This window comes from Cydia strobilella, chromosome 21, assembly GCF_947568885.1.
Source record: "Cydia strobilella chromosome 21, ilCydStro3.1, whole genome shotgun sequence".
NCBI classification, from domain to species: Eukaryota; Metazoa; Arthropoda; class Insecta; order Lepidoptera; family Tortricidae; genus Cydia; species Cydia strobilella.
The window spans coordinates 9,561,203-9,573,810 of record NC_086061.1 but is presented as its reverse complement, the minus strand read 5'-3'; the positions used below and the strand labels follow the sequence as shown (position 1 = coordinate 9,573,810).

The 12,608-nt window shown below is 42.7% G+C and overlaps 1 protein-coding gene across 5 annotated transcripts in view; it reads right to left on the bottom strand.

Annotated features, from left to right (window-relative positions):
* Positions 1-2,915: 2,915 nt before the first annotated feature.
* LOC134750944 (protein 4.1 homolog) overlaps positions 2,916-12,608 on the bottom strand; it is a 117,893-nt gene continuing 108,200 nt past the window's right edge. For all 5 annotated transcript variants that reach the window (XM_063686205.1, XM_063686201.1, XM_063686204.1 and 2 more), the window contains 4 exons: positions 7,914-8,000; positions 7,531-7,638; positions 6,794-6,904; positions 2,916-6,377 (listed from right to left, as the gene is read on the bottom strand). In XM_063686205.1, coding sequence (XP_063542275.1) covers positions 6,306-6,377; positions 6,794-6,904; positions 7,531-7,638; positions 7,914-8,000 — 378 coding nt within the window. In that variant the 3' untranslated portion in view covers positions 2,916-6,305. The remainder of the gene's footprint in view (positions 6,378-6,793; positions 6,905-7,530; positions 7,639-7,913; positions 8,001-12,608) is intronic.

The following is a 12,608-nucleotide window of genomic DNA, read 5'->3' as shown; positions in this document are numbered from 1 at the left end:
CACCACACACATATGAAAGGTTAAACAATATCCATCTTACCATGGAGAAATATAAGTAAAGAGAGTGGTAACTCCATACATCAGTTTCCTTACCAAAACCACAGATTAATAAATAGTTACTACGTAACAGATACATCATTCCCATACAAAAGCGAAAATACCTACTCTATAATAGCCTACAAAATCTTAATAATAATACCTGCTGCTCAGGACGAGAAGAAATGTACCATAAGTATGCGCACAAAGAGTCGAGACTGCCTTGCTCGCCGTGCGAGCCACGTGCCAACGCGTCATCGTAAGAATGCGCTAGGGTTGTACTGTTACTTATGTTATTATTGTAATAAAACGAATGTTGCGAATCAACCATATTTTATATTAGTCAATCAAATATTTAAAAACAACACTCATAATACCTGACTCAAAAAACTCCTTAATTTACGATTTATCTACTTATGTTCAAAGAAATAAATAGTGACAAAATTCATAAAGATAGATTTAAAATACTACTCACCTTTCTTCGTCTCTCGGAAATGAAAAAACCGGCCAAGTGCGAGTCGGACTCGCCCACCGAGGGTTCCGTACTTTTTAGTATTTGTTGTTATAGCGGCAACAGAAATACATCATCTGTGAAAATTTCAACTGTCTAGCTATCACGGTTCATGAGATACAGCCTGGTGACAGACGGACAGCGGCAGCGGAGTCTTAGTAATAGCATAGAGTAACTTATACTAGAGCGGTATTGTCATAGTAAATTTTGTAACCCCAGTAAATTCACTGCCATCTGTCGACACACTTTAAAACTAAAAATGAAGATTTATAAAAATACGATAGAATGTATTTAAATATAGATAAATGATCTTTTTTATTTGCATTAATTATTTTTATTATTTTGACCCATGTTCTTTCACTGATATGCGTTAAAATTGTTAAATAACAACAAACGAAACCGTCAACGCCATCTATACGACTGTAGGCCAAAACTAGTAGCGCCCTCTGAACGAGAATCAAATTTTCTTGATTTTCGAGGCACGTTTTTTCCTTAGACTGTATCCATCTATTACGGAGTTATATCTATCTTTGGTAATAGGGTGCCGTTTTTACCCTTTGGGTAAGGAACCCTAAAAAAACGACAAATTTTCTTTTGTTTTTTGACTTTTACACCCATCTACTGCACAATAATTACGTGGTTTCGGCATTTCGAAGCGTAAGCGCGGGAAACGTGTGGTGCGAGCGCTCAGGCGGGCGTTCGGCGGCCCTCTGTCGATTATATCGTCGACGATACGCCGAGCGGTAGGCATATAGCGCGTGGCTTTGAGCGAGTGAAGGAGGCCTGCCAAAACGCGTTTTATTTCGTAGTCGACATCTAGCGCGACAAGTAGCGGAACTCTCAGTACTGCTACTCGACACTAGATGTCGAATGTGTCGCAACTGACGAAGTGTATTGCTCAGCAATTTATAACTAGTACTAATAGCAGTTGAAAATAGAGTTCCGGTTACTTGTGGTGCTGAGGTAGGGTGGGATAGGAGAGGTATATCGGGCGGGTTTTCGGCTTGTCACGGGGACCTGCTCCGGATTTCTACCAGCTCTCCGTCTATGACCACGAACGCTGTAAAGCATTCGAAACGTCGCGATGTATTATAAATTCAATTAGCTGAAAATCGTTGAGCTTTTCGATTTGACTTTTTGTTTGTCGCGACATCTATTGTCGGGTAGCAGTACTGCGAGTTCCGCTACTTGACTAAATAAAGCGCGAAAACTGATGCATGGAGTTACCACTTTTTCTTCACTTATATCAACTAGTGGCGCCATCTGATCGAGAATCAATTTTTCGTGATTTTCGAGGCACGTTTTTTCCTTAGACTGTATCAATCTATTACGGAGTTATATTTATCTTTGACTGTATCCATCTATTACGGAGTTATATCTATCTTTACTTATATAAAGGTCGGTTTCGTTTGTTACTTAACAATTTTAACGCATATCAGTGAAAGAACATGGGTCAAAATCATAAAAATAATTAATGCAAATAAAAAAAATCATTTATCCATATTTAAATACATTTTATCGTATTTTTATAAATCTTCATTTTTAGTTTCAAAGTGTGTCGATAGATGGCAGTGAATTTACTGTGGTTACAAAATTTACTATGACAGTATCGCTCTATTCTATTATATCCTCTTTGCTTATATTTAACTATATTACTAAAAAATCTAAAATATTAAATACCTGTGCTCTGATGTGACGAAATGAAATGCGAGTTTTAAAACAAAGCATCTATATTGTAATTTATTCCATAACTTCGAATAAATCGAAATTTCGTTATTTGCATCTCTTTCACTCTTGCGTATTCGCGCAATAGAGAGGCAAATAAATTGTTCGCGGTAGACCTTCTGATATAACTGGTTGTATGAAATGCTTTGAACCTATGCCAGCCTTATAAAAATGCTTGAATATATCATTGCCAAACTTACATTTATTTATACAAATAAAATTGCAAGATAAAATAAATCGAAAAGGTGCGTTTTGACGTCACAACATCCAATAAAAGATTAATTAACTTTCATAATTAATTAATAATAGTATAGCGTAACTTATATTAATATTCGCAGTGTTGTCGCTTACAACTATCGTATGTAGAGTTTACCTACATACAAGTTTAAGAAACGTGGCGGCCATTTTGTGAAGTTCCGCCATTTTGATTGCATTGCACTAGTCGTCCTTATTTTATTTAAACCGCTTTTCACTAGTCAACCATACTAGAGAATAAAAAGGTTCCTTAGGAGTTATTTCAAGTAAAATTTGTTTGTTCTTTGTAAAAGAAAAACAAATTTGGACTAAAATAGATACATTTAAAACGAGGTAAAATCTAAAAAATTAAATACCTGTGCTCTGATGTGACGAAATGAAATGCGAGTTTTAAAACAAAGCATCTATATTGTAATTTATTCCATAACTTCTCGTTAAATACAAAATAATACGGAGATGGGACTCTTAGAAAAATAAACATCTTCAATAAATATACGACAACACAAGTCAAAGGCGGAATTTAGGGGAAAACATCACATGTATAACCTTTAGAATATCTGTCACTCTGTTTTCAACTCTAAAATAGAGCACATAAGGTATTTATTTATTCAAAAAGTTACAGATATTTTTTGTATGATATTTTTTCCTAAAGACCGTATTTTGTCAATAATTTTCAACATGTCACAATGGATTCTACCTTCTATAAGTTTTTTTTTAATATTTATACATATACTGGGTGGAAAAAATATGGGTCCTGTAGGGAAAGTACCTTCAAACCTTAAGTTAGCTCAGTTTACTTAAAGGAAACATTCTTTTATTTTTTTAAAGAAACAAAACTGCATTCAAAGGTTTTTTTTTACAATTAGCTTGTCTAAAAATATTCTTTTGTACAAAATTTTCGATTTTATGGATATTTTTAACGGAATTTTAACATTAATTAAATTAAATATCATTTATTATCAGGCAACTAAGGCCCATAGATACATATCTTACAAAATAACATACATACATTAAAAAAAAAAACTTACAAGCTAAACATTATTTCGGCGACACGGCGGTTTTCAGTTAATATTCAGGTATTTATATTAACTCTATCGACTAGTGGAATAAAATAGCGGATTTTTAGTTTTTCGAATTTTTAGTCGATTCGATTCCCGGAGTAAAATGAGCTAACTAAAGGTTTTAAGGCACTTTCCTTCCAGGGCCCATTCATTTTTTCCACACTGTATAGAGGATGGATTTATGAAGATTGTTATAATATAAAATGGAAGAGATATATTTTAAGATGAAATCTAAATAGTGTGGTATCGCATTGTGACATCTTGCAGATCCATATGTCAAATTGATAAAAAAAGTACAGAAAAAATATTACACTTAAATCTGATTTAAAATCAGCGTCAACTTCATAATATAAACTTATACTAATACAAAACATTACGTCTAGCGTGTAAGAAATATATTAATAATAATTGTACAATATCAGTATCATTGACTTAACTGATGCCACAATAAACAAATAAAAACAGTAGTTCAACTTTAATTTACGAATATAGGGTTGCCACTTCATAAAAAATCAACCAACACTTTTTGCAATTCAGAAATAAAACTACTGCTAGTATTTATGAATTGTGATTACTCTGCGGGTATTTTGTCACATACACATTTAAAATATATCAAAGATAACTGGGCTTTAGCATGTAATAAAATGCAAACTTGAATATACTTATTTATCATTTTCGCAAGACCATATTCCACTTAACTGTCGTTTAGAAATCAATCCTATTCACCTTTTATAAGGTATAATTTCGAACGGCAGTTTTGACAGAAATTTTTGAAACATTTCAAATTTACCCGCAGAGTTTGTGATTAAAATTATAAAAAAGAAACTGTCATGTTCTAGCGTAAAGCTACTATAACTTGTGATATATCAGGTATACTGGAATGTCCGGAATTATGACTTATATGAGTTATATAACGTTTATAAAATGGAGTTACGGTACACGACATCGATGAGCTTCAAGCTATATAGCTGCTTTATAATGGGTCCATTAAAATTGTACCTTATGTACATTGTAATGAGGTTCATTTTTGTTCCGCCGCGGACCCTTCCACGGTTATCATTTTTATTGTGCATGCATAGAAAAAAAATGCTCAACTGGCCCTAACATTAATCCTAAACATTGACCACTATTTATCGTCATTATTGAAATCAATTTCGCATTATTTCGTAAACAATCACGAGACGCAAACACAAGTTACGGAGTCGGTCGAAAACGATCAGTCGAAACGCATGCTTTAATATTTTCCAATGAAAATATTACACCGGGCTTGTTGACAACCCTAAGGAATCGCCGAGTTTGCAGCTCTCCGATTGGTTTAAAATCGAAATCGCTGATTGGTCGAACGATTTCAACGCAGCATATTGGCTACCCAATGTTACGTTTTAAAGTTATGCGATAATGAGTGTTATCGTAAAGGCACTAGAGTCCCTAATTGCACTCGCTTCGACTGAACGTGTCCGTCCTCTGATCCTATCGACTAAGTAGTAGCACCTAAGTAGTGAAATATATTAGAAGTTGTAGCAACACGTCATATATTATATATTTAATTTAACATATAATTTTTGAAGTGCCCGATTTTGCGTCCTTCTTGGTTTGCCGTTTTGTTAAACCCTCAGAGTTTTTAAATATTACAAGTACTTTATATTTTTAGGGTTGGCATTTTATTTTTGTATTTTTTATTGTTGAAGTAACGAAAGTCGGGCTTTAAACTATTTATTATTAGTCCCGCATTACATTGTAGTGTTTTAATCAAGAAAGAGAAAATATCATTTTTTATAATCTAAAAAACGGTGGTTTACCTCGTGTGACATTGTTTTAAAGCTATCCCATATTGAAAACATTATTATATTTTTAATATACGAACACTTTTTTTACTATGGCAACATTTATATCTATAAAGCCTGAGAACATACCGCGAAAATCGAAATTTCGTTATCTGCATCTCTTTCACTCTTACATATTCGAGCGATAGAGAGGCAAAGAAATTGTTCGCGGTAGGCCTTCTGATATAACTGGTTGTATGAAATGCTTTGAACCTATCCCAGCCTTATAAAAATGCTTGAATATATCATTGCCAAACTTACATTTATTTATACAAATAAAATTGCAAGATAAAATAAATCGAAAAGGTGCGTTTCGACGTCACAACATCCAATAAAAGATTAATTAACTTTCATAATTAATTAATAATAGTATAGCGTAACTTATATTAATATTCGCAGTGTTGTCGCTTACAACTATCATATGTAGAGTTTACCTACATACAAGTTTAAGAAACGTGGCGGCCATTTTGTGAAGTTCCGCCATTTTGATTGCATTGCACTAGTCGTCCTTATTTTATTTAAACCGCTTTTCACTAGTCAACCATACTAGAGAATAAAAAGGTTCCTTAGGAGTTATTTCAAGTAAAATATGTTTGTTCTTTGTAAAAGAAAAACTAATTTGGACTAAACACATACATTTAAAACGAGGTAAAATTTAACCTTAAACGCTTTGAATGTCGTCCTTTTCTACCTCATAAGAGGTTCGACAAGAATTAAGTCTAACAAGTTTTTTTTTTAAATAAGATTATGCATCCTACTTGAGTTTTTTGAAATCTAACAAATAGTTTTTAAACTTAGGATTGTACAGCAACCAGCATGTTTTTTGTGGTTTGTATGGTCGACTAGTGGAGCGGTTTACGCGCTGACGGTGCGTGTTGGCGACTCGGTGTCGTGTTACGGCTGTGTGCTCTGTTGTTGGATTTCTATCTTCTCGACTGTCATGTCTGGGTTCATCGCTGTTGCCTCCTGCGAAACAAAAACGAATGGTAAGTTGGTGTTTGCATCTTTAGTCTTATCTCTTATTAGCTCTAACGGCTAACAGTTGACAGCTGTTAAATAATATGCAGATGGCATGCCATGATAGCGCACATTTTTTCCACGAAGTGCGTTGTCGCCACTAGCACACAAGCTATTACCAAATTTCAAATAATAGTTTCTGAGCTAACTAGCCGAGACATACAGACGGACATTGGACAAACACACGAGTGATCCTCTAAGGGTTCCTTTTTTTTAAGATACGGAACCTCGGAGTCCTTAATTCTAATACCAGTTAGGTAGTACGAGAGTTAGGTATGAAATGTCTATGCCGTTGCCGGCGGATGTCGTGTAAGATGTCGGTAATTGTGAATCGTCGATATGTAGAGAAGCTCATGTATCTATACCTGTATAGCTTCGGCGAGCGCTCGGTCATGGTCTATCGGGTCTCCGTCGGACTGGATGGTGATTTTCTGTTCCACTCGCGTCTCTACCACACCGTTTCGCTCTGTCTTGTACTGTAAACAAAAAAAATCATTATTAACACTCAATCTGAACCTACGAGTAAGCATAACAATCTAATTAACAGATATGCAAACACCATGTATAAAAACTGAACACTCATTAACAAGTTTACCGTGTTCTCACTTAATAACATGTCCTATAATTTTGATTGGCAAAAAAGTAACAGTACTATCTGGTTTGGTGACCGCCATTTGCGTCCGCATTAGGAGCGTCGCAAAACTGAAGAGGTGCTTAGTTGTTAAGCAAGCTAGTGTTTAAATAAGCTGGCTAAGTGGCTACTGCTTACGTGTAAAGTGAAGGCACCCGTAAATATAAATAGATTTATAAGTACAGTAATGGTCTCGACCGTGCGCGTTTTCGAGCTGATGGTCTGCGAGGACACGATCTCACCATCTGCAGCTAGTTTTACTAGTAGTAAGGGACTTACGGTGATGGTCTCGACCGTGCGCGTTTTTGAGCTGATGGTCTGCGAGGACACGATCTCACCATCTGCAGCTAGTTTTACTAGTACTAAGGGACTTACGGTGATGGTCTCGACCGTGCGCGTTTTTGAGCTGATGGTCTGCGAGGACACGATCTCACCATCTGCAGCTAGTTTTACTAGTAGTAAGGGACTTACGGTGATGGTCTCGACCGTGCGCGTTTTCGAGCTGATAGTCTGCGAGGACACGATCTCACCGTCCTCGTTGATTGTCGTCTCTTCCGGTTCCCCTTCGCTTGTGGTTGTCTGCAAGTAAAAACATTAGCGCTGACATAACCGACTTTATTTTAAGATTTAACTTTAGGACTTTTTTACCCGTGACAAAAGATACCTTTCTAGTTCCAGATAGCATTTACCGAGTCCCTGAGCTAAGCCGTGGACAGGCAAGCAAACGTTGTGCTCTTATTTTATTATCTAACACCTTAATATTATACATATATATTATATATTGTGTTCTAGGCGTTTTTTCGTCATGGTCGGGTAGGAACAACGCTAGGCAGATAATACTATTAATATCTTACCCTTGTGGTGGCCCCGTGAACCATGCTGCCGAACGGAGCGTTGCCCATTACGCTTGTGGTGGTGGTCGTCCTATACGATCCGGGTTCCTGAATCATAAGGACATATTGTAATCGTCATCCTCAATCACTTGAGGCAGTATGCTTTCCAAATCTTATGCTTTCATTTACTTTTACACTTAAACTAGGTTAATTCTTATCTATTATGGTGTTACATTGAGTTGGGGTGCAGGGCTGGTAGACCTCCTTGTGGTGCACCCTGGGAGGGGGAGGATAGCCGCTCAGTTGCGCGTTTGCTATTCTCCCTCTGCAAACTACCAGTCACAGTCGGCAATGGCAGTCGAGTTTTCTCCTGCGCTGGCTTTAATGCCGTGTTTGTGTGCTCCAATGATCCTCAGGGCTATGCCGGACAGGGCCTCCCAAACCGGACAGGCCTGAGGAGAGGGGTCCCGATGTGCGGCTCCGCGTGTCCCTCTGAAACCAGCAGAGGGCACAGTGTGAGACGCCAGGTCCCACTGGGACGGAGTCGGTGCTCGGAAACGAGCTGCCGTGGGTTGGCGCAGACCGCCCGGTGCGGCGTTGTGGCTTCGGCCACCGTCGGGCAACCCGTAACCCGCACTGAGCGGACCGGGGACCTGCCTCACTGAGAGGAAGGTCACGTGGAGTTAACCACTATAAAAAATCCCCAATCCCAAGGTGTGACTGGCGTGCCGATGGGATGCGTGGCTGGGGGGAGCCCAGTCACGAACGTCAGAAGGGGGGGCATACCCCCTAAAAAAATAGCAAATCATGAGTGGCCAGAAATGGGAAAAACTACCCCAGGAGGTTCCAATCCTCTGTGTCACCACAGAACGGGCAAGTGCCCGCGCTGTGGTGACATGCCGCCCACCGTATTCTGGGGGGGCACACCGCTCAAGGACAGATACATACGACGACCATGGCAAATGCTTACTGGACAACGATGCAGGCGGATTAGTACTTAGATTACGCGGAGGAGGGGACGAGGAAGGTGCGAAGGCGGCACCCTCTTCAAACCCCCCAATCATGGAGTTTCGCCCAATTCGGGACCAATGGGGGCGTTTTATACGCCACACCGTCCCTGATATCGAGGACGGAGAGAAAGAGGCACCCGTGGCACCGCAGGAGTTCGTGCGGTCACCCACACCAATTCTCACGAGGGTGTTTTGTGGGAGGAGGGCTCGTGGTGCGCCGGATACGCTCTCCCCAGGTAGGGAGGAGTTCTTTTCCCCTGCGAAAGTAGACACGCGCGACCTTCCTAGTGAAGAGGATTACTATTCGCCTCTGACGATGGCGACGGATGCCGATACCGAGACAGCTGATTCCGACTGGTCGCTGCCTACCCCCGCCTCAAACCGACCCGGAAATGTACGGAAGCGGCTGCTGAGCGAGGTAAAGAGGTCGGAAGTATCCAGTGATGACGCTTCCGACCCCGGAGCGAGGCCTAGCTCTGGACCAAATAAGAGAGGACGAGGCCACTACGCAAGGGTGGCCCGGGACAAAACTGAATCCCCGAAGCTGAAGCGTGAGGAACCCAAGCCCACCCCACAACTCACGGAATCCACGGCCGGGTCGTCAATGGCAGCAGCCTTCTCACAGAGTGGAGTGTCGGATGTGCGTAGTGCAAAGGCGGTGATTTCGTGCACGGAAGTTGCAGCCGAACCCTCGGCGAAAGCAGAGGCTTTGGCTAAATGGAGGAGATCGCTCCCAGATTTACGGGTGCTTTTAACCCGCTGCGATCGCGAGCTTGTAGCCCGGGCACCTACTCCGAAGAGTACTAGGAGGGGGTCGGAGGCTGGAGCCCCCAGTGAGAAAGAGACGGATGCCCGCGTCGGTGCAAAGGAGGCGGAGGTCGAGCTTGATGCGAGGAGCATGACGGTTGGGCCCTCTGAGCCGACTAGAAGCGGCAAACATAGTAATGGGGACCAGGCCGTGGAAGATAAGAGGATCCCGGTAGAGGGTGACACAAATAAGAGAACTCCAGGTCACCTAAGCGATGGGGAGACAATTAAAGAGGTGGCGGGTGTGTTTATGAAGGATGGTATCCCCACCGGAAAGCACTGGTGCAAGCAGGGCAAAGATGGCGGTACCTCTGGCTCCGAGAGCGATCTTGGGGCTTGCAGCCAGGAAGGCACACCATTGCGCAGCAAATATATGAAGGTGACACCCAAACGGGGCAGGGGTAGGGGCCGGCCGCAAACCACAGGTTCGCCTGGCCATTGCCAGGAGGACCTTACAGGGACTGCCATTGAGTCGAAGGTCCAGGATGCCCTAAATGCTGTGAAGCATGTGATTGACACATCGGGCCATCTAAAAGGCACGCACCAAAAAATTCTAAAGGACTCAATCACGACTATTAGGGGTGCCTTCGAGGAGCTGAGAACGCGAACTGCGACAGAGGAGGTTGCTCGCCTAGAAGCAGCCAACGCGCGGCTCACTTGCCAGCTAGCGGAGGTTCGTAGGCAGGTGCAAGAAATTCGAAGCCAACCTGCTGCATTAGCTGAGCCAGACATTCGCCGGCTCGTAGAAGAGGTCTCGAGATCCACTCACGATCAGCTCAGCAAAATGCTTAATGCACGCATGGACGGCATTGAATGCCGTCTGCTACCGGAGCCCAGGCTCCGACCTGCATTAGCAGCCGATAGGACACCATCGGAGGATCAAGGCCCCAGCACTACGACTTCCCAATCCCTATCAGTAACGGAAACGGTGATACCTGCCTCTCCCATTCCCGACGACGGAAAACAAAAGGCTAAAGCAAAAGCAAAGCCCAAAAAAGCCAGTCTAGCTGCCAAGGAGGCGGCCGCAGCCAGACAAACCCCTAAGGAGCCACCAACGACTACCGCGCCTAAGCCTGCGCGCGAAAATTGGAAAAATTCACAAGGCAGAAATGCAAAGAAAAAGAAAGCAAATAAAACAACGAATGAGTCCAAAGAGGTCAGCGCTCCAAAGTCGAGTCTTCAACCGATGAGAAAAAGGAAACTTAATCCTCCGCGTACGGCTGCCATTACACTAACGCTAAGACCGGAGGCAATTGAAAAAGGGACCAAATACGAAACTGTCCTGGCCGAGGCGAGGAAAAACATTAAACTAGAGGAGCTGGGAATCACTGCCTTACGATTTCGAACAGCAGTCACTGGTGCGCGAATGCTAGAGCTGCCTCCGGAAACCGAGAACGCCGAGGCAGCAGCGGACGAGCTCGCCGAAAAACTCCGCGGAGTTATTGGTGCTGAAGTGCAAGTTCGACGGCCTATGAAATGTGCCGAGCTTCGAGTCACAGGACTTGATGACTCCGCTACTGCCGAGGAAGTCGTGGCATCTGTTGCACTGGAAGGGGGCTGTCTAGTGGATGCCATAAAATCAGGTACAATCTCACAAGGGCGAACCGGTTCAGGATCACTATGGCTCAGCTGCCCAGTTGCAGCCGCTAAGAAAATTCTAGAATCCGGCCGGCTCAGAGTGGGTTGGGTCTCTGCGCGAGTGGTATTGCTAGAAACAAAGCCGTTGCGCTGCTATAAGTGCCTGGAAACAGGCCACGTTGGGGCAAAGTGCGATAGAGGTGTAGATCGCAGCTCCCTGTGCTATAACTGCGGTATTGCAGGCCACAAAGCCCGAGAATGCACCGCTGAAGCGAAGTGTGTTATATGCACGGCTACTAGTAAACCGGCAGGGCACCGTATTGGTGCCAAAGGTTGTCAAAGTGGCAAGGCACGTCCTGCCACAAGGGAAGGAAAGAAGACAGGACCTGGCCCGGTAGCCGCCCCATCTTCCCAGCAACTAGCTACAGAGGAATCAATGGACACCGAACAATAATATGGCGCTTTCGTGTCTACAGGCGAATATCAACCACTGCGCCAGGGCCCAAGATCTTATGGTCCAAACCATGGCAGAGTGGCGTATAGGGGTGGCTATCGTTTCGGAGCCGTATTTCGTTCCTAATCGAGATGACTGGGTCTCTGACCTTGATGAAACAGTGGCCATTGTAGCCCCCACTGTAGCAGGATCTCCGCCCTTTGAAAATACTGTGAAGGGTCGTGGTTTCGTGCTTGCCGTAGTAGGAGGTGTAGTCATAATCGGCGTATACTCCTCGCCAAATAAAACCTTGGTTTATTTTGAAACAATGCTTGCTGAAATTGGAGCTCTAGTTGGTCAGGTGTACCCCACCCCTGTCATCGTCGCTGGGGATTTTAATGCTAAATCTGCAGCATGGGGTTCTCCCATTACAAACGTTCGGGGGGACGTTCTAGAAGAGTGGGCAGTATCTCTTGGACTAAATGTCATCAATACCGGTGCGGAAAGTACGTGCGTGAGGCAGCAGGGTGAATCAATCGTAGATATCACATTCGCATCCAATGCCCTTGCTCGCTCTATTCTAAACTGGAGGGTAGAAACAGACGTGGAGTCGCTGTCCGATCACCGGTATATCCGGTTTGACCTATCCACTCCCACAGCCACACCGAACAGACAAACCCAACCTAGAGCAGGAGACGGTCCGAAATGGGTGACTAGGAATCTAGACCGGCAACTTGCAAAGGAGGCAGCAATTGTTGAATCGTGGGGAGCCCCTGCCGGCCCAGTGACAGAACAGGTAGATCACGAAGCCGAAAATCTTGGCGCAGCTCTTACTCGCGTTTGTGACGCGGCAATGCCGAGAGCGAAACCCTTCATACCGAAGGAACA